This window comes from Charadrius vociferus, unplaced genomic scaffold (assembly GCF_000708025.1).
Source record: "Charadrius vociferus isolate BGI_N301 unplaced genomic scaffold, ASM70802v2 scaffold11, whole genome shotgun sequence".
Classification (NCBI taxonomy): domain Eukaryota; kingdom Metazoa; phylum Chordata; class Aves; order Charadriiformes; family Charadriidae; genus Charadrius; species Charadrius vociferus.
In genome coordinates, this window is record NW_009646846.1 from 1,357,605 (window position 1) to 1,382,143 (window position 24,539).

At 35.8% G+C, this 24,539-nt stretch overlaps 1 protein-coding gene across 2 annotated transcripts in view; it reads right to left on the minus strand.

Moving 5' to 3' along the window:
- Positions 1-1,528: 1,528 nt before the first annotated feature.
- Positions 1,529-24,539, minus strand: part of RBM26 (RNA binding motif protein 26) — a 57,986-nt gene continuing 34,975 nt past the window's right edge. For both annotated transcript variants that reach the window (XM_009894027.1, XM_009894028.1), the window contains 7 exons: positions 22,559-22,633; positions 21,745-21,915; positions 15,347-15,451; positions 12,533-12,742; positions 9,954-10,040; positions 6,675-6,788; positions 1,529-2,236 (listed from right to left, as the gene is read on the minus strand). In XM_009894027.1, coding sequence (XP_009892329.1) covers positions 2,147-2,236; positions 6,675-6,788; positions 9,954-10,040; positions 12,533-12,742; positions 15,347-15,451; positions 21,745-21,915; positions 22,559-22,633 — 852 coding nt within the window. In that variant the 3' untranslated portion in view covers positions 1,529-2,146. The remainder of the gene's footprint in view (positions 2,237-6,674; positions 6,789-9,953; positions 10,041-12,532; positions 12,743-15,346; positions 15,452-21,744; positions 21,916-22,558; positions 22,634-24,539) is intronic.

Below are 24,539 nucleotides of genomic sequence, written 5' to 3' on the forward strand. Positions count from 1 at the left end.
TCTATCTGTTCTGTATGACAACACACAAAAAACCTCTACCTCCTGGACTGTCAATCTGGCACCCTTCAGATGTACTAAATTATTAAATAAGGAAAGTAGGAAAGCTTGTATTTAATTCAGTGACCTAGAACAGCTCATTCAGAGCATTGGAAAAAAAAAAAGGTTCTTAAAATATTTTATTTTGCCTGAAATTCAGTGTAAAAGGAAATCAATTTTCCAAATACAATTCCTTAGGGCAAGATTGAGAACTTACTGTAACAAGCATGGCAGTCAATTGTGAAATTTCAATGTGAAACTAAGACTATACAAAAATTTTAAGTGCATATTTTTGCAACAAGATATGCATACACACAGGGACATAGGGGAAAAAAAAAAAAACAAAACCAAAACCAAACAGGATGCAGTTCTCAAAACCCCCTCAAATAACTGAGAAGTACAGAACAAAAATTCTACAGCCAGAGCTCTTCTCTGTGGAATACTATTACTTTCACTTTCCTCCATTCCTGTTTTGGGATTAAAAAAATAAAAGGGGGGGGGGCAGGGACATGACTTACATCAGTTCTCCCCCACTTCCCCTCCCTAAAAGACAAAACCAGAAACTAAATAAAATATACTGTTAACTGAAGTACTATCACCTGCATCTATTTGATGAATGAGATAGTGGTTTTATGCTGAAGTCATTAATGAGTAGATGGGGGGCAGGGAACCCAACCAAAAACAAACCCCACAACTCTACTACTCAATAAATGGATTTTCTTTTGAAAACTGACCAGCAGTGTGCTACTGAATGGAAATAAAACCAACTATTTCTAGTGAGAGACGTCCTTTACTGCAAAGGACTAGGCAGTTCCCCTTCCTAAGACCAGGAGAAACTTCAGACCTCACGTAACAGAATGCCCTGTTAGAAAGGGCCAATTAAGGCTGTGGAGCAGAAATTCTACTAACATTTCACGTATGTATGTTTTTTAAAAGATTAATATACACTACACTGTGAACTCAGTATCTGCTGAGCATTACTTCTGAAATGGAAAAATGTAATCATAGAAACACAGGAATAAAAATGATCCATTAGTGTGCATAGTCAAAGTTCTTAGAATAATACCTACCAAATGTTCCACTTGACCTAAAATATTTTTCTAAACTATCTTTCAGTATTGTGCATTTCTGTGGGATCAAATTTTCTTCTACAGTTGCACAGTGCAGGGATACAGAATAAATTCCTTATTGTTGGAATATTATTCTATTTACTGTTTGACTTAAATCAGTTCAAAATTCGGAAGACATCCAAAAACTTTTATGTAACAGGGTACACTTCTGTGTTAATGTAAATGAAACGTCATGGTGTTGAGATTTTTTTATATTCAATATTATTTTAGTATCAGTGATAAGAGCTCCTTTTGTGAATATGGGGGTGGGGGTTGCCATTTGGAATGGTCTTTTTTCTTTTCTTTTTTTTTTCTTTTTTTTTTTTTTTTCATTATGAAGGACCATTGCCTTAGCTTTTTTGGTTATTGCTTTTTTTTTTCTTTTTTCTTTTTTTTTTTTTGAAGACCATTCCATTTCTTTATTTTTTAACATCTTAAAGTCATAAGGACTTATATGCAAAGCAGTCATACACTTTATCATTAAAACCCATAGGTAAAATACGTACACAAATCCAACAAAAGGCTAGTACATAGTAAAGCCTAAGCATACTACTATGCAATATTATGAATACATAGCTTTAGAGACTTCAGTTTAGTACTGTTATCTATTCATTTCTGAAAACATTCACAAAGATTTTAAATGCAAATTTTCATTCCGTATCTGGAATAGAACAAAAATTATCTATGTTATAACAACTTTTGGTCATTTGTGTTTGACCAATTCGGTAAATTACAAAGAACCCAAAGAATTCTGTAACTTTCTGTAGAACTATGTAATAAAAACATTGCATATGTTCCTAGTATGATGTCTTTAGCAATCATTTACTGAAATGTAACTCAAACATCAATCTCTCAAAACGTATAACCGACCAGCTGCTTTTTAGTCTATATCCGAATCCAACTTCATCACAAAACCCTTTTTAATACAAAGATGCAGAAGTACATTAGGTAATACTAATGCAACACAGGTGCAGTTCTAGTATTGTCATTCATCAGTTGAATCATCTTCTCCATGAACGAGATTCATTATCCTCCTCCTCTTCATCATCATCTTGAAGCAGCGAATCATCCACCAAAGATTCTTCCTGGAACTTCAAGAGAAAAACATGATACTCTTATGTCAGAAAATGGTAAAAGGCCAAAAGGCAAAATACAAGTCTCTGATATGTGCAATTTAATAACGAAAAAATGTATTTTTTAACAGGTAAACAGTAATGCTTTCAAAAAAGCTGTATATATATGTATTATATACATATTTTAATAAATGGCAAATGAAACATAGGGTTTTTTATTTTCAGTGGATTTCAATATGATCAGGACATATGCACCTCATATTTAAATAGCTCTTCTGATTCTTCAGCCCATCATTCATGCCCAAGCTGCAATATTCCCATGCTATATTGAAAACTAATGTTAGCTTTTGCACGTTAACAATAATTATGCCTGTTTTCACCCAAAAGCTTAATCCATCTGTGTCACAGTATCAAAAAGGTTGAATCTGAGACATTTTGATTTTGACAGCTTAAGCAAGCTTTAAACCGATATAAAGATTTAAAAGATCAGAGTGGGGAGACAGGTAATTACAGAAATTTAGACAAAATACATTAATGTATTTTCAATTGCTTTCAGTAAAACCACTGTAACTTGGCAAACTTCACAACCCCCTGAACATTTCAGGTCGACAGTTACAGGCTTCAGAGAGGCAAAGTTAAAAATAAGAAAGATAAACAGTGAGTTATTTTAATTTTTGTCTACATATAGATAGACACAGGAGTGTATATATAAACTATCCTGTCTCAGAACTTTTTCGGTGATTGCACCAATAGCAGCAATTTCTGCACGAGCTAAAGAAAGTACTAAAACACAAGGATGCCTTTTCCTGGCAAAGTCTCCCAGCCTTTAGATAACAGTTATGGTCCTCTTTGCTTATTTTTCGTGTCCCAGTAATTGTAATTTTTTGCTACAGAATTTCCAAATCCAACAAGAGGTGAGAAGGTTGATTTGTGAAATTAGGGAGCCTTCTGGAGAGACACGAGGCTCTAGGATGAAGAAAGCCTAGAACTAAGCTTTCTCTCTTTCCAGTAGGCTGTTCTACAACAGGGAGAAACTACTATCTTCATTACTTTTGCCTACAGAAAGTGCATTTTAAAAAGCAGCTCTGCCTACACCTGACTCTTCTGTCAACACGTGCTTGGGTACTTTGAGCCAGACTAAAACACAGAAGGTTTCTGAGGACTTAGCCTCTTCCCCTGGTGTCTAGATGCAAAATACAACACTGCTGTCAAAAAGGCGGCGTCCTGGGCACCACACAATGCAGAACTCAGGTGCACAAGGCTGAGTGGCAGTAGGGATTATCAAAAAGCCTGGACCAACTTCCACATAGGGGAACAACTATAGGGACTCTGTAGCCTGAAGAGGAAGCAACCGAGGGGAAGTATGACAGGAGTCCACATATACTAAGTGTCTCAGAGAAACTGAAGAGAGAACGATGGTTTTCTTTTTGATGCAAGAGCAGCAGAACATCAAAATTAAAAATGTAGGTGGCAGGTTCCATATAAAGATACTTATTCTTGGTAGGCATAGTTGAACAGTAGCATTCCCTGTTGCAGGACACTATAGGTGCTATTTAGATTCCAAAGAAACCAGACAAATGCATAAAATAAACATCTATCAAGGGCCTTCAATTATGAAGACACCACACTTCTGATTCAACAGGTCCCTGAACTGCAAACCACTAATGAATAAAAGCTTCACTCTACTTACACATCTCATACACTTCCTAGGTATCTGTTGTTGACTTAAGTAGAGTCAACTCCTTTGTTAGGCACCCAGGTGTAGAACATAAGGCATCTAAGGAGATGAGGTGCTTTCATAATTGAGTGGCTACTCGCCAGGGATTTTCTAGAGCATCTTAGTCCAAAAGACCTAACTCATATTTTCACAAACGGACGAGGAGCTCCGTTTCATTATTAACAATGTCAATCTGCTTAATGATCTCCCTATTCCCCCCGCCCCTTCATTTTTTTTTTTTTCCAAACATCAAGGTACTTAGTTTCACTCACGTCTTAAGCCTGCTGTCCCTCTTTAGCACAGTATTCCTCAGCTGAAGTAAAATGGTAGTTTAGCCATAAAAAAAAATGAAGGAAACCTTTTTCTTGTGTTTACAATAGCTGCTATGAAATGAAGTTAAATGATGAGTTGTAGGCATGCAGAAACTCAAGACATCTTATGTGCATAAATAACGCATGACTGAAATTCAGGCCACTGACTATAAGAACCTACTCCACCCCCAATCTAATCCTGTATAAGTACCAAATTTTAAACAATGAAACTATGTAAAATTTCTTTTATGCAATTGGTTGGACTTCGGCATGTGAATATGAAGTTCTTGAACTCATCCATCCAGGACCTGGGGATCATAACATTGTACTTCAAATACTAACTTCACCAAATGCTAGAAGCAATACAAAACTCACAGAAGGAAAGAATGTCATATAAATGCAAGATTTCCCAAGGATTATCAAACAGAAATCCCTCACGTAAAGAAATTTGGTGAAGGTTAGGGGGACTAATTCAGTTGTAGAAAATTCAAATAAAATCCAAGCAAGCACAAAAAAGCAATGAACAGCTAGGGGGTTTGATCCAAGATCAACTCCTATACATTTTCCACAAGAATAATTAGCCAAAGCATGACTGCAGACACAGTCCAGAGACAAATAAAAAACAGTTAAATTAAGAACAAAATAAAATCTCAAGAAAAGTGTAGAAAAATAAATGATTGGGGAAAAAAATCTACAATAAAGGTAAACATTTGAATAATGAAATGATTTCTTAATAACAACAACAAAAAACCTTACTCCCCCTTTTTAACTTAAATTTTGAAAATATGGAAAATTTTAGCTGAGTCCAATTATGAATTTCATATTTATGAAATTATGAATTACGGAAAACAGTTTCATGCGGTCTTTTCCCTGAGTTTTCTTTCCATACCTGATGACTCCTATTAAGGAGAACAACCATCACCTAAACCACATGTATCCCACTACCACAAACACATCTCAGCTGACAAGATGTTATCAAGCACCCAGACCCAAGGTCTTTGTAAATCTGTTGTTTCCCTTTGCCAGAGCAGCCCATGCATGCAGCTCCACTCCCTTTCCCCCACTACCTACACACCAGAGGTTCCCTCCTACACTCAGTGTCTCCAGGTGGGGTTAAAAGACAAATCTCACTGTAGTTCACCTACCAATGAATCTGTACTTTCCTTCCTTTACTCTGCTAAAGTGTTTGCATATCCCAGCATGCCGTTCCTTCATTATGCAAAATGGAGAAGTCTCAGTGAAGTAGTAACTCAGTGAGACCTCTCAATAAAGTAGACTCCTTACAGCAACAAACATTGCTGTTGATTTTGAACAGGCAACACATCCCTGAAGGAGAAGGGACAAAATATCTAATATGCTCTGAAGATTCCCCAATATAGCCTCTTGTTCACTCACAGCTCATTACTATCTGACAATGCTTGAGGTTTGCATATACAAAGAGGGTAATATTTACTAGGTCAGAATGCACAAATGCTTGATATGAATACACAGTGGTGGAGGTAGCCTGTCTTTGGCTGACATACTACAAAGAAATTAGCATTTTTGGAGACAGAAAACAAATAGACCATCTGGCTTTCTTCAGAAAAAAAAAAAAACAACCAAACAACAGAAAGGCAATACTACAAAATGTAAAAAGAATAACTGAATTTAGTTATATCAAAACAACCTTGTGGAGCTGCTTCTATGGTAGGCCTGTCAAAATACCACAGGAAAAGCATACAGACAAAATAATACCACCGAGTAAGTCAATGTGTACTTCTACTTCAGCTATTCTATGGCAACTGTGTATATATAGTTAACTGATAGTAAATGAATTAGAGTTCTTCCCTAAAGTGGCATTTTGAGTGTAATGCGTTAAATGCATCAAGAAACGTTGCCCCGCTATTTCTGCATTAACCATTTAAGGTTATTTGGACAAGGCTTTAATGTCTCTCTTGGACCATGATGAGGATTAACTCTCAGCTGAGGTACTTTAGATGGCTGAATGAAGTTAGTAAACGCTCTAAATTATTCCTTCACTCGTATCCTCCAAGCCACCTCTCTCTATAAAGTAAAACTAGATTCTGAAATTTGATCCTCTAAGAAATTAGTGCCTGAAGTAGATGGTACAAAACCCCATGTTTTGGACAAAATCCTCAATCTCCCTCATGCAAGTTCAAACCCAACCCTTCCACTTTCTATTTGTTTCTAGAGTTTTTTATCGTGTTAGAAGTGAAACATTTCTGCAAGGAAAAGTAAAGTATCAGGATTTTCAACAGCCTAGAAAACAAGAAGTGTATTTATAGATAAATCCACTTTCTGATATCAAAACATGAGTTAGATTCAAAAATAGAAGTATGAATCAACAAATCATTTTCTTTTGACAAAGCTACATTATTTAATCTTAAAAAAAGAAAAAGGAAACAAAAAAAAGAAAAAGCAAGCTTACTTCTTCTTCATCAGGTTCAGCTTCTTCTGTTTCAACAGCTGACATACTAGCAACAGGCTTGTTCCACGCCAGCTTTAACTCTTGTCCTTTAAAACGAGATCCATGAATTGCAGCCTAAAACAAGTTTAAACATTTTAGTCATATATTTGTCAGGGGAAAAAATAACTTCAATAGTACTTAATGCCAGAAATAAACCAACAGCCTGCTTTTCCAAAGAAAATCCAAGTTGTAATATTTTCGTACTGAATTACTGTTAATAGGTTAAAACAAAACAACTTCATTCACTGCACATGGAATTCTTACATCCTTTCAGGAACATGATCAAAATATATTCAGAAGAAAATAAGGTTTGAAAACCATACACCATTTGGTGATGCGGGTAACCTACTGGACCAACACCTTCCTGGTTTTTAATATTATCTTGATGGGTTCTTCACCTTTCAAAGACGGACACAAAACTGTTAATGCATAACTTACTGGAAGAAGTTAAGACTTCCCACAAATACAAATGATTTAACATATTAAAAAAAAACCCAAAACAACTACAAAAAGCCCCTTTGTGATTACAACTTAATCTACTGGAAAACGTCCCACTTCCTGTAAAGCCGTTGTAATTGAAATGTAAAAATTTTTAACTTATGGGATATTCATGCCTTTCTAAGTACCAGCTGCATTAAGTGGCTGCTTTGGAAATAGTATGTTCAAATTAAAGTAACATGAATGAGCATAAATCAGCGTTAGCAACATTCCGAAATAACCGTCATGGTCACAAAAGATTTATAGTACAATCTGAAAGCACAGCATAATGTGAAATGTAGAAACAATTACATGTTCAATGACATCTGAACATGAATTGTGTGATATTAAAGTCCCCAGGTATAAATTTTAAAACTGTACACATAAATTTATGATAAATTTAAAAGATTCTATGCTTATTAAAATGCAGCTCAGGAGCTTTTTGTCCATGGTCTCATCACAATGTCACACAACTAGAATTTTTAGAAGTACTTATACGTGACATTTAGGTCCAGAAACAACTTGTAATCTTTGGAACAAATTACTACTACATAAAAATGCAACATTTTACAACAGGGAATCCTCCTCTTCCTTCCAGGCTAGAACATATATGGTCATAAAGCCCAGGCCTATTTTCATTTAAGAAGGTAAAATATTAGCTGCATTTACTTCACAATTGTCCTCAACAGAGGTTTTTAATGATTATCCTCTACAACTTCTCCAATTGCCATTCTTAAAGTCTGCCTTAGTAGTAAACACAGAAATACCAGTGGAAATATATTTAATATATAAGAATATCTTAAGGAAAATACAGATTTTACCATGTTTGATCAAACACAGTTTTCATAAAAATGAGAGTGATTGAGGAAAAACATACTGCTTTTCAAACGCAATGAAATGCATCATCAAAAATAAGAAAAAAAGAGAAAGAAAGAAAAAAAAAAAAAAAAAAAGAGAAGCACATAATGTTGACTTCAACCTTTCCACCAAATATAACTCTATTTTTGTCCTGCCCACATCTTTCTCCATTCTCTGCACTACCTTCTTTTTCAGGTGCTTCTTATGTCTACACTTCTATGTTTGGTTCCAAAATTCCCTGCTTTTTGGGTACAGAGATTTAGGTAAGGCTGAAAAAATCCTCCGTGCCTATTTTTAGGCAAAACAAGTTCTAACAGTAAAAACTGAATTTTGCTGGTAAACAAGTATCCGTAGTAAGATACTCTCAAGATCTTTGTTGTGAATCATACTCCACCTGGCAGAAGCGAAGACTTTATTTTGACAGTTCATAAAACAGATAATTGTTCTAGGTGATCTATTTTTATTTTCAGGGAAGCAGAAGTCCCTCTCAATACTTAGAAAATTTCTTCTGTAAACTATGTCATCAAAGATAATGAAACTGCAAAATGAAGCACCCAATGTCAGGAAGCAGCAAAACTAAACTTCCAACCTTAATTCAGTCCACTTGTGAGTACACTAATTACGACAGCTTTTATCTGCAAGCAGGTATTTCTTATTCTCCACAGAACTTTTGTTCACTGTTGAACTGTGCTCCTTCAACACAGTTGTACAGTACTGGTTTTCTCTATCAATCAGTATATCCTATGTACCATTAATTAAATTTCCTTTTTGACAGAATAATTATAATCTCCATACAGTTAGTGCTCATCACTGCTACAACTAAGAGTTTCACGAACAGAATTTCTGTGCTTCTGTAAAACATTTCTGGCACATGCATCAAATTGTTTCTCAAAATATGCAATCATAATGATACTGTATGTGTTCAAAACTATTGTCCCCATTGGATTAATTTGCACTGTAAGTATCAGTATTCCTGTCAATCAGGTCACTGGTCAAGAAAAGCATACAAAAAGAGTCTGGCCAGGTATGAAAATTGTGTTCAAGTAACTCTGTAAGATGAGCTTTGTGCAAAAATAGAAACCTTGTGCAAAATACAAATATAAAATGAAACCTTTCCATACAACTAGACTGTAAATATGAATCCATTCTTTCTGGAGTCCCTCTTATTTTCAGGATACTCCTTCCCAACAGTGATGCAAAGATTTTAAAGAAAACAAAATCATTTGCAGAACAACTACGTTCCTTATTTTGCACAGGTTCACATGTTGTCTACACCACAGACTGAGTAAGGCAGAAGTCCCGCTGAGCCAAATGTACAAAGTCCTAATGATCCATATGTAAGGATGCTGAATTACAACATAACTCAACTCTGGATTTTACTCTCTAAAAGTTACTTCTATAATTCTATGCTTCTGTAATTGCCTAAATTTCTAAGAAATATGCTAAAAAGAAAAAAAAGCAAATCCCATCACATCAAATCACATTTACACCATCACAGGTTTTCAGGCAAAGGTAAATCCAACTGATCCTAATCAAAATATATAGGCTTGCTCTGCAGGGTGTCAATGAAATTTCAGGAAAACTGTGAGGGTACCAAGTTTTAGATGAAAACAACTGGCAATTAAATAAAGATTAACCAAAACATCCAGCTACCAATTCCCAAGTGTTTCCTCTTAATTTTTCCCTATATCCTGTACTCGAGTTTGCTATAAACACAACTTTCCAAGGATTTCAGTAATGTGCTGTTCTGACAGTTTTGTTTAATCTTGAATTAAATTTCGTGTCAGACCTCTTTTAAAATGTTTTAAAATAATTAGCAGTATTAAATTTAATCAAATATAGAAGTATAATGTAACTAGCAAGTAGATGAATGTTGCAGAGTAGTTTCAACAAGACTATACTCACAGCTTCAGCTTCTGCTCTTGTCTTAAAGGTAATCACCGCATGGAGAGAAGAGTCATCTATCTGGCAATCTTCAATTTCACCATATTGCTTTTAATAAATAGTAAAGAAAAAAAGGCTTAGTGAAATAGTTATACACCCCTAAAAATGCTACCCTATATCAAATGCCCTCAAAAATCATATAAAATTAAAATAGCATACGTTTCACAACCTTAATGCCAACCAGAGTACTTATTCCTTGCAAGGAATCCAGTTAGTTTTACTTGCATTTCTAAAACACAGAAGTGCTGTAGTCTCTGGATTTCCCAATTATAAACATACAGGTATGAAGTAAAATTATGACAGAAAAAGAGGTTCTTCTGCTTCTTTCTTGATCAGGAAAAAGGGATCTTGAGATGATTCCATGAGTCTATTATGAAAGTCTACTACAAAATATTTACTAGACACAGGGACTGTAGAAAAAGTTTCAAAACTTAACTTGATTCCAGCATCTTAAGAACCTGACCCATCTATTCCTGTAATGGTCTCTATGGTATTGCTACCTTTAATGCTGCCATCACTGTAAGCTGCAATGCCCAACATATCTGTATAGGTGGAGTGCACTGCTGATGTGCAGAGTTGTGATATCATATCACAGAAACAGAAATACAGCTCAGTGCATTTCCATGGAATTTGAAGCAAGCTTAAAACAGCAAATGCTCAACCTGCAAAATGAAATAATTAACATTTTTTCTCAGTGTTATACTACTAACACCGTGAACAGAATTGTGTTTGTTGACGCTAGTAAGTTTGTTGTTAATACTTTTTGTTTGTTAAAGATGGCAAGCTTAACAGTCCCTGCAATAAAACCAAAGAATAACAAAAAGCTAAGTTATGAGCAAATTTATGACTATAAACTGACACCACACAGCAAGCTTTTAACAGTGGCAGATTCCGTCTTCATTTTTATATTGTCATCATTTTTATATTCTTTACAGTCACTACAAGTACATAATGAAATGAAAAACAGGAAAGGTGACCAGCAAAATTTAGTTCAGCAACATTCATAAGGCAGACTAAATCACAATATAATGCTGTAGATTAAAAATAAGGGGGTTTTTACACTCATCATTGAAACTGGACTGAGAAATGTCCTGCGGCTGAACAAGCGGACTGCATTGCTTCACTTCAAAGTTATACGTTCGTTCTTTTACACCAAAAATTTGTGAAGTCATTGCTTAAATGTTCAGTCTATCATACATCCCTATAGAAAGTACTTCTGTTCCTCTTAAATACACACACACACATATATATAGGCATGTATAAACGTTCAGTCTGGCATTCATCTCTATAAAAAGTAATTTTGTTCCCTTTATGGGTATGATGGTTCCCTTTTTGTTCCCTTATGTAGGTATGATGCAGTGTATTTAAGGGAAACAAAATACATATGTACATTTTTGTATGTGCATACATATATAGCTCCTGGAAACATGACACTTTAACAAATGCAGTATAATAATGGTGGGGTTTTTTTGTTTGGTTGGGTTTTTTTCTTCTTTTAAAAAGGACAGACAGGTCCTTGTTGGCTCTTGTTCTTTTGAAAAGCTGCTTGCATGGCTGCCCGACAGGAAATATTAAGTACACTGACCGGAGTAGAATTTACTGGACTTACTGGGTCTTGGACTTCTACCTTTAGAGAGGACCACTGTAATTAAATATTGAAACACCCCCACCCCCCTAAAAAAAATACAAAACACAAAAAAAAACCAAAAAACCCAATGAGGGTAGGGTAGGCAGGACACAACACAGATGAAGATTCACACAATTTATGCTACTACGTATTCTTAGCATTCATTCCACAAAATAAACATATTTCCTTTTATTATAACATTTTTTTAATGAAGGACAATGTTTTTTATAAATTTATGTTGATTTCTCACTTTATTATATTTGTAAATAAAAATCTGCTAAAATATTATGTACATCAGTTAATCGTTTTTTAGGCTAAAAAGAGAAAAAAAAATGTAGAAAAAGCTCTGACTTCTTAAGCTTGCAGCAATGAATAGACAGAAAACTTTGCCTACCCTGCCAAGATCTGAATATAGTTACCCAATTCTCATCTCAATTCCTCAAGTCAGAAAACTAAGCAAAAGCATTGAAAATCGTCAGGGAAAATTTTCATTAAGCATTTGTTAAGATACTTCAACAAAGATAAACAGACTTCAAGCACTGAAAGTTTGGCACTGAATCAATCTTTGTTCTCACCATCCCTTCAGTTATTTTATCTTTCTATACCTAAAAATTTTTAACAATTTTATACATATCCTGAACAAATAAATATTATGAGTCATTACTTTATATTCCCAATTTCCTTTTTTTTTTTTTTAAGAAAAAAACCCCAAGTCTTGCAAATGCTATTCAGCTATAACTAGTTCAACCAATGGTGTAATTCCTCTTTGTTTCACCTTTTACTCATGCATTCTCTTTTTCCATGAACAAATATACCATGTTAAAGATTCATTCCTAAATAATATTTCCAGATCAGCTGAATCAAGGGAAAAGAAGTCATTCGATAGACCAGAAAAAGTGAAATTGCCACATACCGCAAAATGAGGAAGAAGATCTTCTCTATCACTTTCTGTAAATGCAGAGATCTCTAATGCCCTAGGTCGATGATCCACAACTGCATGCACAGGAACTCCTCTGCCTCTACCCCGGCCTCGTATTCCTCTACCTCTGCTACGTGATGCACCCCGACCTCTTGCATGAACCCCTCTACCACGAACTGAAGAAAGAATCCCTCGTTTGGCAGCCTAAGATGTTTACACATAACATATTGATGTATTAAAATGCGCAATCTAAATATTTAGACAAAATTAACAAACACATTCTGATGTTTCCTAAAAACACACCCCCGAACAAGCCCCAGAGAGCAGCTTACACGACTTAAAATAACGAAAGGTGAACACGCTAGTAACAGTAAAGAGCTAATACTGTTAATAATTAACAGATCAAAAATAGGACAGAAACAGGAAAAAAAAGAACATGTTATTAAAAACAGGTATCCAAAGATCCCTTATCTGTGAGGATAATTCCTCATAGGAGAAAGGAACTACAGTACCACATTGAAATTTCATTAACGAATAGATTTTCTTGATGTGGTGACTACCTACTTCATTTGTTTCCTTATCTTTCTCTCTTAATTTGTCTCTCAAAGTCCAACCAGGACTTTTATTCTGACCAGAATTAATGCAGCATAAAAGCTTCTGGGCACAGAACTGTACGGTATGAAACAGAGGCTCTAACAAGCACCTCCAAGGACAAAGTATTTGCTAAAAATTTGGCTCTATGTACTCACTAATTTCCATTCACACAATACCTGTGTATCCCTTCTAAAGAACTGGCATATACTCTCCAAGAAAAGTCAAAAGGATGATGACAGTATCTCTGACAGCCATTTAAAAAATAATTTGCAAAAGTTATTTTAAGTTTCAAAAAAGCACTTTCAAGGATTTAATTTCAGCATTTATAAGAAAAAAAAAATAATTTTCAAACCCAAATAGATCTGATGTAGGAATCAAATGTTTAATGAAATCACCATAACGATGTTTTTAATATATTCTACAGTGTTTACAACTCAAGCACTAATAGTACTACTTTAACGCATGCCATTGGTATCATCCATGAGGAGATCAATCTGTTATGGCTTTATTAATGAAATTATTCAGACAGTTATACAATAGTATATAGTTCTCCTTTCATTTTTTTGTAAAGAGAATCCTGCAGGTTATTTTTGGGGGTGTTTTTTTGTTTGTTGCTTTTTTCTTAAAAAAAAATAATTTGAAATGGTTAAATGAATAATCCCAGAAGTTAAAGACTGTGCTGACTCAACTATCAAGCTGTATACTGTTTGAGTTTTCTCAAAGTAAAATCAGGGCCACCTGGAACAGAACAGCAAGTTATGAGCCACAGAAGCAACACATGAATATTGCAGGAGTTAGTCACAAAGAAAATACGTGAATAAAAGTTTTTCTAAAGAATTTGTAAGAATACTGAAAAATCAAACCAATACCAAAGGAAAAAAAATCCATATCCCTCTTGTAAATTATACAATGGATACACTTCATGCTATTTCTTGAAACGTAGAGGTGTGCTTTGCTATTAACCCCGTTTTTCTCCATCTACTTTGATCAGTATTTGCTAAAGGCCTCAGAATAGTCATTTAACTAGTAAAACTTATTTTCCTGAAAGAGCTACATATTTTTTTCCAACTCAAAATACAATCAGACTCAATGAGAGATGGAGTAGGATTAGCACTAAACTACACTGTAACTTTAGCTTGAACGAGCACCTACTTTTCTACTGCTATTTCACAGATTATTCAATTTACATATTTTCTAAAATGTGCGACATAAATAAGCTTTCGGTACACCTATGAAATAACTATTCACCATCAGAATATATATTGTTAACATAAGCTCTTGCGTCATCTCTATTCAGTTGACTTGGTTTATTAACAAACCTATTTTCACTATTAGCAAAGCTGCATAACAACTCAGTTTTCAAGTAGGATTTTAATGCAACTTAGCCGTATGTATGTGCACTGTGTTCATACGTAGTTATACATAAGACATGACCAAACTTCATTAACACAAGAGGGATTTAAGCGACACAGCAGCCTGCTTAACGGTAAAAAGAGATAAGATTATAATGCAATTAAGTAGTTATTACACAATCACATAGGCAAGACAGTGCAGTGTAACATGGAATAACACCCACAGCATTCAGAATTTCTCAAAATAAGACACATAGATATGAAGAATCTTGCACAGCCTTCTGACTTTTTTTAAAAGCAAGAACTTTAAGAAAAAGCGTGTTTCTATATACCAAACACTTCTGAAACACTGTATTTCCTTTTGGTAAATCCGCCTTCTCTTGAAACCAATGCTGTAATAATACTACTTTTGGCACTTCAGCCTTTTTGGTTAATCTCATTAAGAGGATGCTAACACTTAGGAATAAAAGATCAAGCAGTGTTTTTCAACTCTTGTGCATCAAACACAACACCACCTACAGGCAACAATTTAAAAACACTCCATGCTCTCAAGGAAATATTACTACTACAAACCTACAAAATATCATGTCATCTAAATTACAGAATTTAAGTTAGATCTGTAACATCTAAGTTACAGAATTTAAATAGATGAGTAATCAAAATTAAAGACAATACTATTTCTCTAACTCGGTGGAATTCGGAAACTGATTTTTTAAAGTATTATTGCTAAATGCCTCCATCTACATGCAACTTAATATTGTGCTCTGGAAAAAAAACAGTTTATGATACAATACACAAGATAATAAACAAATGAAAATATTTGATTAAAAGTTAATTGCTACAAAAGAAGAGACAAACATACTTCCAGCTGTAGCTCTGTATATTTTCGTCTTAATTCAGTAACTTCCTCCCCAGCTTGCATCTTCTTGTATAAATCCAGTTCAGTATCTAGTAACTCTTTCTGCATCTAAGAAATTGTTACGGTAAATTATTAGTTCCACAGTTCACTTTCTCTACTGAAGAAAAACATTTCCAATAAAACCCAAGAATCTATTGCTACACTCCTATTAGCAGGCTATTTCAGAAATACACAGCGACTTAAGGATTGGCCAGAGCTGGCCTCCAGGTAAGGTAGAAGTCTGCCACAGAACCTCTATCTGGAAAGTAAATTCCTAGAAACTCTAAGGAAAGCGAATTTGAAAACTAGAAGCTGTAGTGAAATTTTAAACTTAACCAAGTTGTGGCTTGTTAATTCAGATCACAGCTGTAACTTTGCAGCTATACGGCTTACTACGCTAGGTTTACACCTTCAAAAACAAACCAAGCACAAGCTTAGGAGACTTCTTGGCAAGACAGAACTTCAGTGTGTAGTAGTATGTTTCTGAGCTTGGTGATGTCAAAGCTTTTAGACTACCCCACAAAGCCAAAGCCAATGGAATTTTTTCTAAACTAGAGATACACAAAATAGAAAATGCAAAATTATATGGTAGTGATGATGAGATAGAAAGATACTCTACAAAGAAAAAAAGCAATATAATTATAAATGAATACAAAAACGATAATCAGTAATGAGAAAAAGCATCTAAGCTTATCACAGTTACGTAATTGGTAGTTCTGTTCAGACCACACTAGAAAAAACACAGTAACAAGACCTCTGCTAACAAAAGGTTGGTCTCTGATGCACCCAGAGCTGCCTTCCAGCACACAGTACCTTAAAAAAAAATTATAAAGTTCAAAAATATGTATGAGACTGAAAGGTGTCTCTGAACCCAAATTTAGCCATGTTCATTTCAACCACTGAGGTGCAGGTGCTGGCATAGGTGCAGGAAAGGGCTTTACAGGACCATGGAAATTTTATTTGAAGTTCTGTTTTAAATTGGAAGCTTTTTTCTCTCTTTTTTTTTTTTTTAATGGAAAAAAGCAGCTAAATGTTCCAGTGACATCACAAATGAAGAAAAAAATTATAGATGACTGTGAAACAGTTTTACATTTACACCCGTTGATTCAAAACCACAGCATGTAATGTATTCAAAGGCTGGTTGTCAAGAGATGAAGGTTTCGCAGTTGTGACAGTTGGAAACCAAGTATCACCACTGAATGATAAAGAAGGGGCTTTTTGTTTCTTTGTTTTTTCCTGGAAGCTTTAAAAGAAAAAAAGCTGGATTATTCAACTGGCAACTTCAACCTGAACCCCGTTCTGCCCCATTTTCTGATTATCTACAGCAACCACAGAAAAAAAAAAATCCATTATCTCCTGTATAATGGTTTTCAAAGTTTTCAAAATTGGAAACAGTGTTTCTCTCAAATCCCACTGTGTTGCAACACATCAGTGACACAGCAAAACAAGCACTTCTGAAGTTTAATAATGACTAGCAGTCACAACTCACAAAGCAGCCAGTGACATGGGTGTTGCAAAGTCTCTACACTTTTGAGGTTTATTTCTATTGCTCTTAATGTAGACTTCTCTTTTATAGAGCTGTGCCAGGTCTGAAGAAGAAAATACCTCCTTCAAGATACACCAAGAGGCAGCAAAAGGTTTCTACACTCAGGGGGAAGAGTATTTTGTAATCTGCGTGAACTGGAACAAGACAAAAATAGGTAAAGATAATGGCACAGTCACATGGGCTTCGTGTACCTTATGCTTCAAGTTTGCAGGGCCTTCTGAGCTGCCCAGGTTTTAAACGCTAAGCAAATGCAAGAGAACCGAGAGCAAAGTCTTTCAGAAAATTGTCAAAGTTGTAAATTTTAACTGAAGGCTCTGTTAATTCCTCACTTTCACAAAGGTCAGATGGGACTGATTGTTTTCTCTCTTTCAAATGCTAACAAAACAACGCTCACAGATTATGCACAACTCCCTGAGAGGAAAGCTATCGATAGGATCAACTTTTCTACAGTTTGGATATTTTGTCCATTACGAAATGGGTTTGCTTAAAATATTTCTTTGCTTTCCATATTACAAAGGAAATGGAAAACCAGCTCAAGAACTTCACTACAACTGTAATTCAAATTAGCACATCATCTCACTTTACTAAGTAAAACCAACAATCACACAAGGAAGTGGTGGACCAGGCTACCAAGCAAAGGGTGATGTAGGCAGAAGAAATCTCGAGATAACAAAACAAGGTTGAAGGGCAACCACTTTAAGCCTACACATACCAATCCATACAAATGAGGGAGGGCTACAGAACAGTATCACGGTGGAAGATCTCATTTGTTTTCTGGGAAATCAGTGCCTCTCTGAAAAGCCTGTACACTAATACACACAACATATGAAACGGAGGGGAATTAGATGTCTGTGTGCAGTGACAGGGCTACAACCTCACTGAGACTATGGAAACCACATAGGTAAACTCACACGAGATTGGAGTGCTGCAGTGAATGGATATACTCTCTTAGAGCAGGACAAGCCAGGATGGCGAGAAGCAGGAGTTGCCCTTTATGCGACAGTGCAGTATGAATGCACAGAGCTCTGCGATGAGTTTATGAGTCAGGATTAAGATAGCAAACCAATGTGTGTGACGTTGCAGTGGGTGTGTACTACGCACTGCCTGATCAGGTAAAAGAAGTAGATGATACCTTCTTTAGACAACTGGGAGAAGCCTCCTCTTTGAAGACCCTGCCCCTGGGTATCTGCTGAAAATGCAGGATGATTGTCAAGAACCACATCCTGCAAGTTTCAGAGCATGCATGAAATAAAGCAAAGGTGGCAGAAGACCTGCCTGCATGAGCAAGGAGCTCCTAACAAAACTTAAATCCAAAACCAAGGTGTACAAGAGATAGAAGCAGGGTCAGATCACAGAAGGAATACAGAGAAACTGTCTGAGCATGCAGGTACTGGTTTGGAAAGCCAAAGCCCATCTGGAGTTGAATCAGGCAAGGGGGTTAAGGAAGAACAAGAAAGGCATCTGCAGGCGCATCAACAGCAAAAGGAACACCGTGCTGTGAAAAACATGGGCCGACTGCTGATTGTGAAAGGGGCCCGGGCAACAAAGGACACAGGAACAGTCAAGGTACTCAACACCTCCTACTCCTTAGTCTTTACTGGAAAGACTTGCCTTCAGCAATCCCAGATCCTGAGACCAATAGAAAAGCCTGGAGCACATAAGACTTACCTTTCTTGTAAGAGAATCAAGTTAGGAAACATTTAATATACTGGACATACACGAATACCTGTGACCCAACAGGATGCAACCATAAATACCGAGGGAGCTTGCTGATGTCATTGCAAAGCCAATCTCAATTATATTTGAAAGGGTATGGCATTTGGTGGAGGTTCCTTGGGACTGAGAAAAAGCAAATGTCACTCCAGTCTTCAAGAAGGACAAGATCTGGGGAGCTACATGCTGGTCAGCCTCACCACAATCCCTGGGAGGATGAAGGAGCAATCAATCTTGGAAACCATTTCCAAGCATATTAAGAACAAGAAGGTGACAGGGAAAAGGGAAGGAGAAATCACGATTGACCTTAACAGCTGTCTATAATGAGATGTCTGGCTTGGGGGACAAGAGCAGACTCATGGAAGTTGGTTATCTTGACTTCAGTAAGGCTTTCAATACTGTCACCCACAACATCCTCCCAGCCAAAAGGATGACACACTGAATAGACAGGTAGACAGTGAGATTGACTGAAAACTGGCTGAGCTGCTGGGTTCAAAGGATTCTGACCAGTGGCAGAAAGTCCAACTGGAGACCAGTCGGTAGTGGTGTACCCTAGCAGTCAATACTGTTTAACATCTTCATTAGTGACACGGATGGTAAGACAGAGTGTGCCCTCAGCAAGTTTGTGGACAATAAAAAATTCAGAGGAGTGGCTGCTACACCAGCTGGTTGCATTTCCATTCAGAAGGATCTTGACATGCTGGAGAAATGGGGCAGGAGGAACCTCTTGCATTTCAACATACGGAAATGCCAAGTCCTGCCTCTGGGGAGGATTAACCCCAGCCACCAGTACAGGTTGCAGGCTGCCCAGATAAAGAGGACCTGAGGAGTTCTGGTAGCAGAGAAGTTGAACATGAGCCCAGCAATGTGTCCTTCTGGCAAAGGCGGCTGACAGCCTCCTGGACTGCTTTAGGAAGAGCACCACCAGCAGGTCAAGGGAGGTGATCCTTCTCTAATCTGCAGTGGTAAGGCCACATCTGGAGTGCTGTGTCCAGTTCCAGGCTCCTCAGCACAATGGAGACATACTGGACAGAGTCCAGTGAAAGGCCACAAAAATGATTAAGGGACTGGATCATCTATTATATGAGCAAAGGTTGACAGAACTGGGATTGTTTGACTTCAGGACGAGAAGGTGGCAGGCAGATTGGACCTAATCCATGTGTATAAATACCCAGTGTGGATGAGTAAAGAAGACATCCAGACTCCTCTTAGTGGCAGCTGGTGATGGAACAAGATGACCCCAAGAGATCCTTTCCAATCTCAACCGTTATGAGCAGTTTTGTGTTACCAGACTATTTTCTTGTCCATTCTAAGAATTTACTGGACCACTCTCAGCGTAAAATAACTATCAGGGGTTAAAATGCTGCATTCATGATTTTCTAGTCAAGAATTTACCAAGCTTTCATGACGCAACTTGCTTCTTCATTTCTATGGGTTTGGATTCTTTGCCTTGCATGTGACAAAACCCACAACCATCACTATTCCTGGATCAAAACTGTTATAACCTATTCTTCCTGATCAAATTTGTGAAGCACTTTACACTACTAGCAGAAGAGTATTTCTGAACAACATGAAACTTTAACAATCAAATGCAGCTTTGAAAACATTCCCAATTTCTAGGACTGCTATAGTTCAAATTTACTCTACAAGTAGGTAACTTCCTTCAGACCTCTCAGTAACATTTTCTCACCAAACAACGTCCACTCTTTCAAAAACATTAAAAAGATCTCTCATCTCCAAAAAACAGGATTTAAACTTATTACAGTAGTGTCTGAATTTTGGGATTATTACTGTTAGTTCCCCCTCTAAACACTATAGAGTATTCCACTGCAACTGAAGTTGTTTCAAGAGGTATAAAACGACTTCCATGAATTATAATCTATGTCCATTTTCAGGATAAATATATGCTGCTTTAACTTCTTCATGACTGATGAATGATGTAAGAAACTGCAGTGAGTACATACAGGTCATTTCAGTATTTCTTTTTGATACTTTTTTCAAAACTGTACATCACTGTAATTTAGACTGCAGTTACTTTTAACGCCTATATTTCTATGTAAAATAAAGCAGTAGAAATGCTGTTTCAAATAGAAAACTAATGATCCATTTAAATTAAATCTGGGTTGGAATGTTACACTAGCTTATTAAAATAGAATCCCAAACATTAGAAGAGAAGACTAAGCATTCTGAATATTTAAGAACTGAATTAAAACAGCACGAAAAGATTGAGACTTTTTGTCTTCTACTGGAAAATACACTGTACAAAAATTGGCTCTTTTATTCATATGCACTTCCTCACTTGATAAAGAAAAAAAAGCTTGTAATGTATTTAAAAGAACACATTAATATCTTAAAATGTTATTTCTCAAAGTCTCGCTTAATTCTTAATCACCTTCTGACCTGTTCAGGAACAAATACTTCTATAAAAAGCAAAATACTGCATTTTAAAAAGGTAATATAGTAGCATCTTTAAGCAGTTGGGAAACTGGTTATGGCCATATATTAACAAGAATAATAGCAGAGGAAGGAACTCCTGTACCAGGTATAACGCAAACATGAGTAGTTTCATCAAAGGAAAACTGACCAGTATAATCTTCAAATCTAAAAAGCTTAATATATAGAAATATTTCAGCGACATAAAAAAACCCAGAAAATTATGTACCAATACAGTAGTCAACTAGTTTATGATGTAGTTTGTTTTGTGTATTAAACTTGACCAGAAGGTATCTGTGTTGCATAATGGTAATCCTTTTGCATACAAAATACTATTTTCATGATTTCTATTAAAAATTTAAGAAAGCAATAGACCATACACAAAAGATCGGATAAGGCAAAAGAAATAATCAAGATTTTTGGGTTGTTTTTTTGATTTTCCAGATGATGTAATATCTAAATAACAGTGGATAAATGTTTCAGACAACAGCATGATTTTAAAATTACCTACGTTCCTTCAAAAAGAGGTCAAAACCAATTTCACTTCAAAGACAACTTCAAAATTAAACTGGTATGGTTCTAAATACTGCTGATGTGGCTGCGTATTTTTATTCTGCTGACATAAGCACCTGAATCCATCTTACTAAAAAGCTGATCAAAACTTCAGTACCTGAGTCTTAGTTTTCATGCTTTTTAAAGGAGCCCCTCCTCCTGGTGATACACCTTTTAATTCATCCTTTAACTTGGTAATGCTATTAGTCAAGATTTCCAGGGTCTTCATGATTTCTGCTTTGTCTTCTGACTTCATGGCTTTATTCTTCTCCAGCTTTGAAATCAGCATCTGTCCAATTTAAGAAAAATTTACTTAGCAACTACTATTATAGATCCATCCAGTACTCATCACAACTGATGGAAAAACAGAATAATGCAATTCTTTTGCTGTGATCTTCAAACTCAACATATAGGGCTTTTAACAGCTTATATTAAACTAAAATCTGTCTGAATCTGTGATTAATTCATTTGTTAATGAACATCTGATATCTCCATTCCATATGGACAGATTTGCTCAACACACTTAAGTTATTTCAAAGTTGTTATGGAACTTGTGTGACACCTTTGCCTTTTTCTCCTCCTAAGCCTGAGTGCAGTCATGCATACTTTTCTACATCAATCTCTCCAGCTTTTGTCAAGTAGAACTCTCAGGCTTTCACTACTGCCAAAGAAACATATGCATGTTGCACCCAAATTAGGCAATTTCAACTAAAATTGCATCTACATTGCATAAGCTAGTAGTTTAAGTGAACTAACAAGACAATCTAGATTAAAACTCTAAACTTAAAATAATGTGACAATAGCATTCTAGGAGAATACTTACTTTACAGGTCAGTTTTGTAGATCATGCTTACAAATTCTGAAATACTTTAAAGAACTGAACTGAGATTTTAGAAATGAATTGCCAACTTTCTTTAATGTTAACATTTTACCTTTTGTGTTTCAATGTGCTTCTCTAAGATTTCTTGCTTCTTTTTTCTCACATCTTGTTGAAGTCGTAATGCTTCCTACAAGCATAAAAAAATTACAGAAAAGTTTCTAGATTTTGAAAAATAATGGCAAGAGAATAATATACTATACCTGACAAATATACAGTAGTAACTTATAATAACAGGGACAAAATTCGTAACAGAAACTGAAGTTACTAACAGGCAGTATTTCAAATTATGTTTTGGAAAACAATGCATAACGAAATTAGTGAAGGATCTAATGATCTTTCTCAAGTTAAATCTGTGCTGGGAAGACTTCATTATTACTTACATACAGGTTAAACCCCTTACACAACTCCACTGAAAGCTGAAAGGCCATACAATACACTGCCGCAAGAGGTACAATACAAGAGTTTAAATGTACAAAGAAAGTATCTTGACAGGCACTGGAAATCAAATCCATCAATTAAAACACATTCTCCAGTACAGTTACCAGCAAAAAGAAAATGCATTCTATTTTCTAAAATTAAAATGCTACCCAAAGAAAACCATCTCTTTTCTGTCTGACTACAACTTGGAAGTGACAAGTACTACCACTCAATCTGCTAAAAACAGAATCTTGACATTGCAATGGGCAAATCAAAATGAATTGAAACTGATAAATTTGTGACATACTGCACTCAGAAGCAGATGTCACAGCTGCTGTGCTCAGCTCTTACTAATGCTGCTTGAGAGAAAGCAATTGCTTCTTGCTCTCAGATACAGAATGTAGAAGTCTTAGCAGGATACTTGCAGAAAACAATTAAGAGCTTTGACATTTAATGGGATAGAAGAGAAGAAGCAGAAGATGATTTTGCATCTCTAGATCACCTATGAACTGGGATCAGACTGCAAGTTGATTATCTTATACAAAGAGTGTAAATGCACAACAGCCAAAAAAAAAGAAATAGTAGTAAGGTTTCTGTATGTCTTCTCAAATAGTGGCAAATTCTGCTGCATGAAATGTTAGTTTTGCAACATAGCGTGCAATCATTTTTCTGAAGGGAAAGGGAAGATAAGACAAGGGGATGAATGCTAAGAAAAACTAGGGAGACAGGAGGAAAGGAGGGATTGAGTCCCACAAAATCATGTTTTTCCACAAATACTAGTATATTGTAATAGAAATCTCTGACAAGAGGAAGGAGAACAAGAGCACATGAAAAAAAAGCCAATCACTTAGGACATAGTCAGTGTCTTCTCTCAAAAAAACCCCAACCCTACAGCTGTTACAATGAATTAATCATTTCATTAAAAGCTTTTTGCCATTTCACAGGCACTTAGTGTCTTAACTTGAAAGGTAAAGGCTTAAAGTCTGAAAAACATGTTTCAGGGGACAAATATGAAATTAAATCCCCAAATTAGAAGTGATTTCTTTAAAGTCTGGAGAATGCCACAACTGACATGCAACCACAAGCTGCAATTTCAAATTATATTAGACATTAGTTACAGAAGTTTACCAATAGGCTAAAATCTCTTTTCAATAGTTATACTGCTTTCAATACTTACGTTTGAATCTAACTTAGTATTGAACTCTTAATTTGTGGTTTGAAACCAGTAAAATAAACATTGCCCTATATTTAGTTTTTCTTAATGATAAGAATAAACCTGGAAAAGAAGCTTTACTGGGGCTCTTTTTAAAATTCTAAGCAAGCTAAACTACAGCTGAGTGACCTGTTCAAGGCCAAATGCGTTTTTATTGCATTTCCTAACATCAAAAACAAGAGAGAAAATTTACTACTCTGCAAAAAATAAAAACGGATGCAAAAGAACTATAGTTTGAAAATGCAGAATCATACAATTCTCAGCTCTCTCAAGTGAAGAAACAATTTTGGTCACAAGTACAAACAACACTGTAAATAAAGGCCAGTTCTAGAAAGGCTGAAGAGAGAACAGTGACTATACTACATTCCCTTCTCACTCACAATAGACAATTCATGCCTCAACA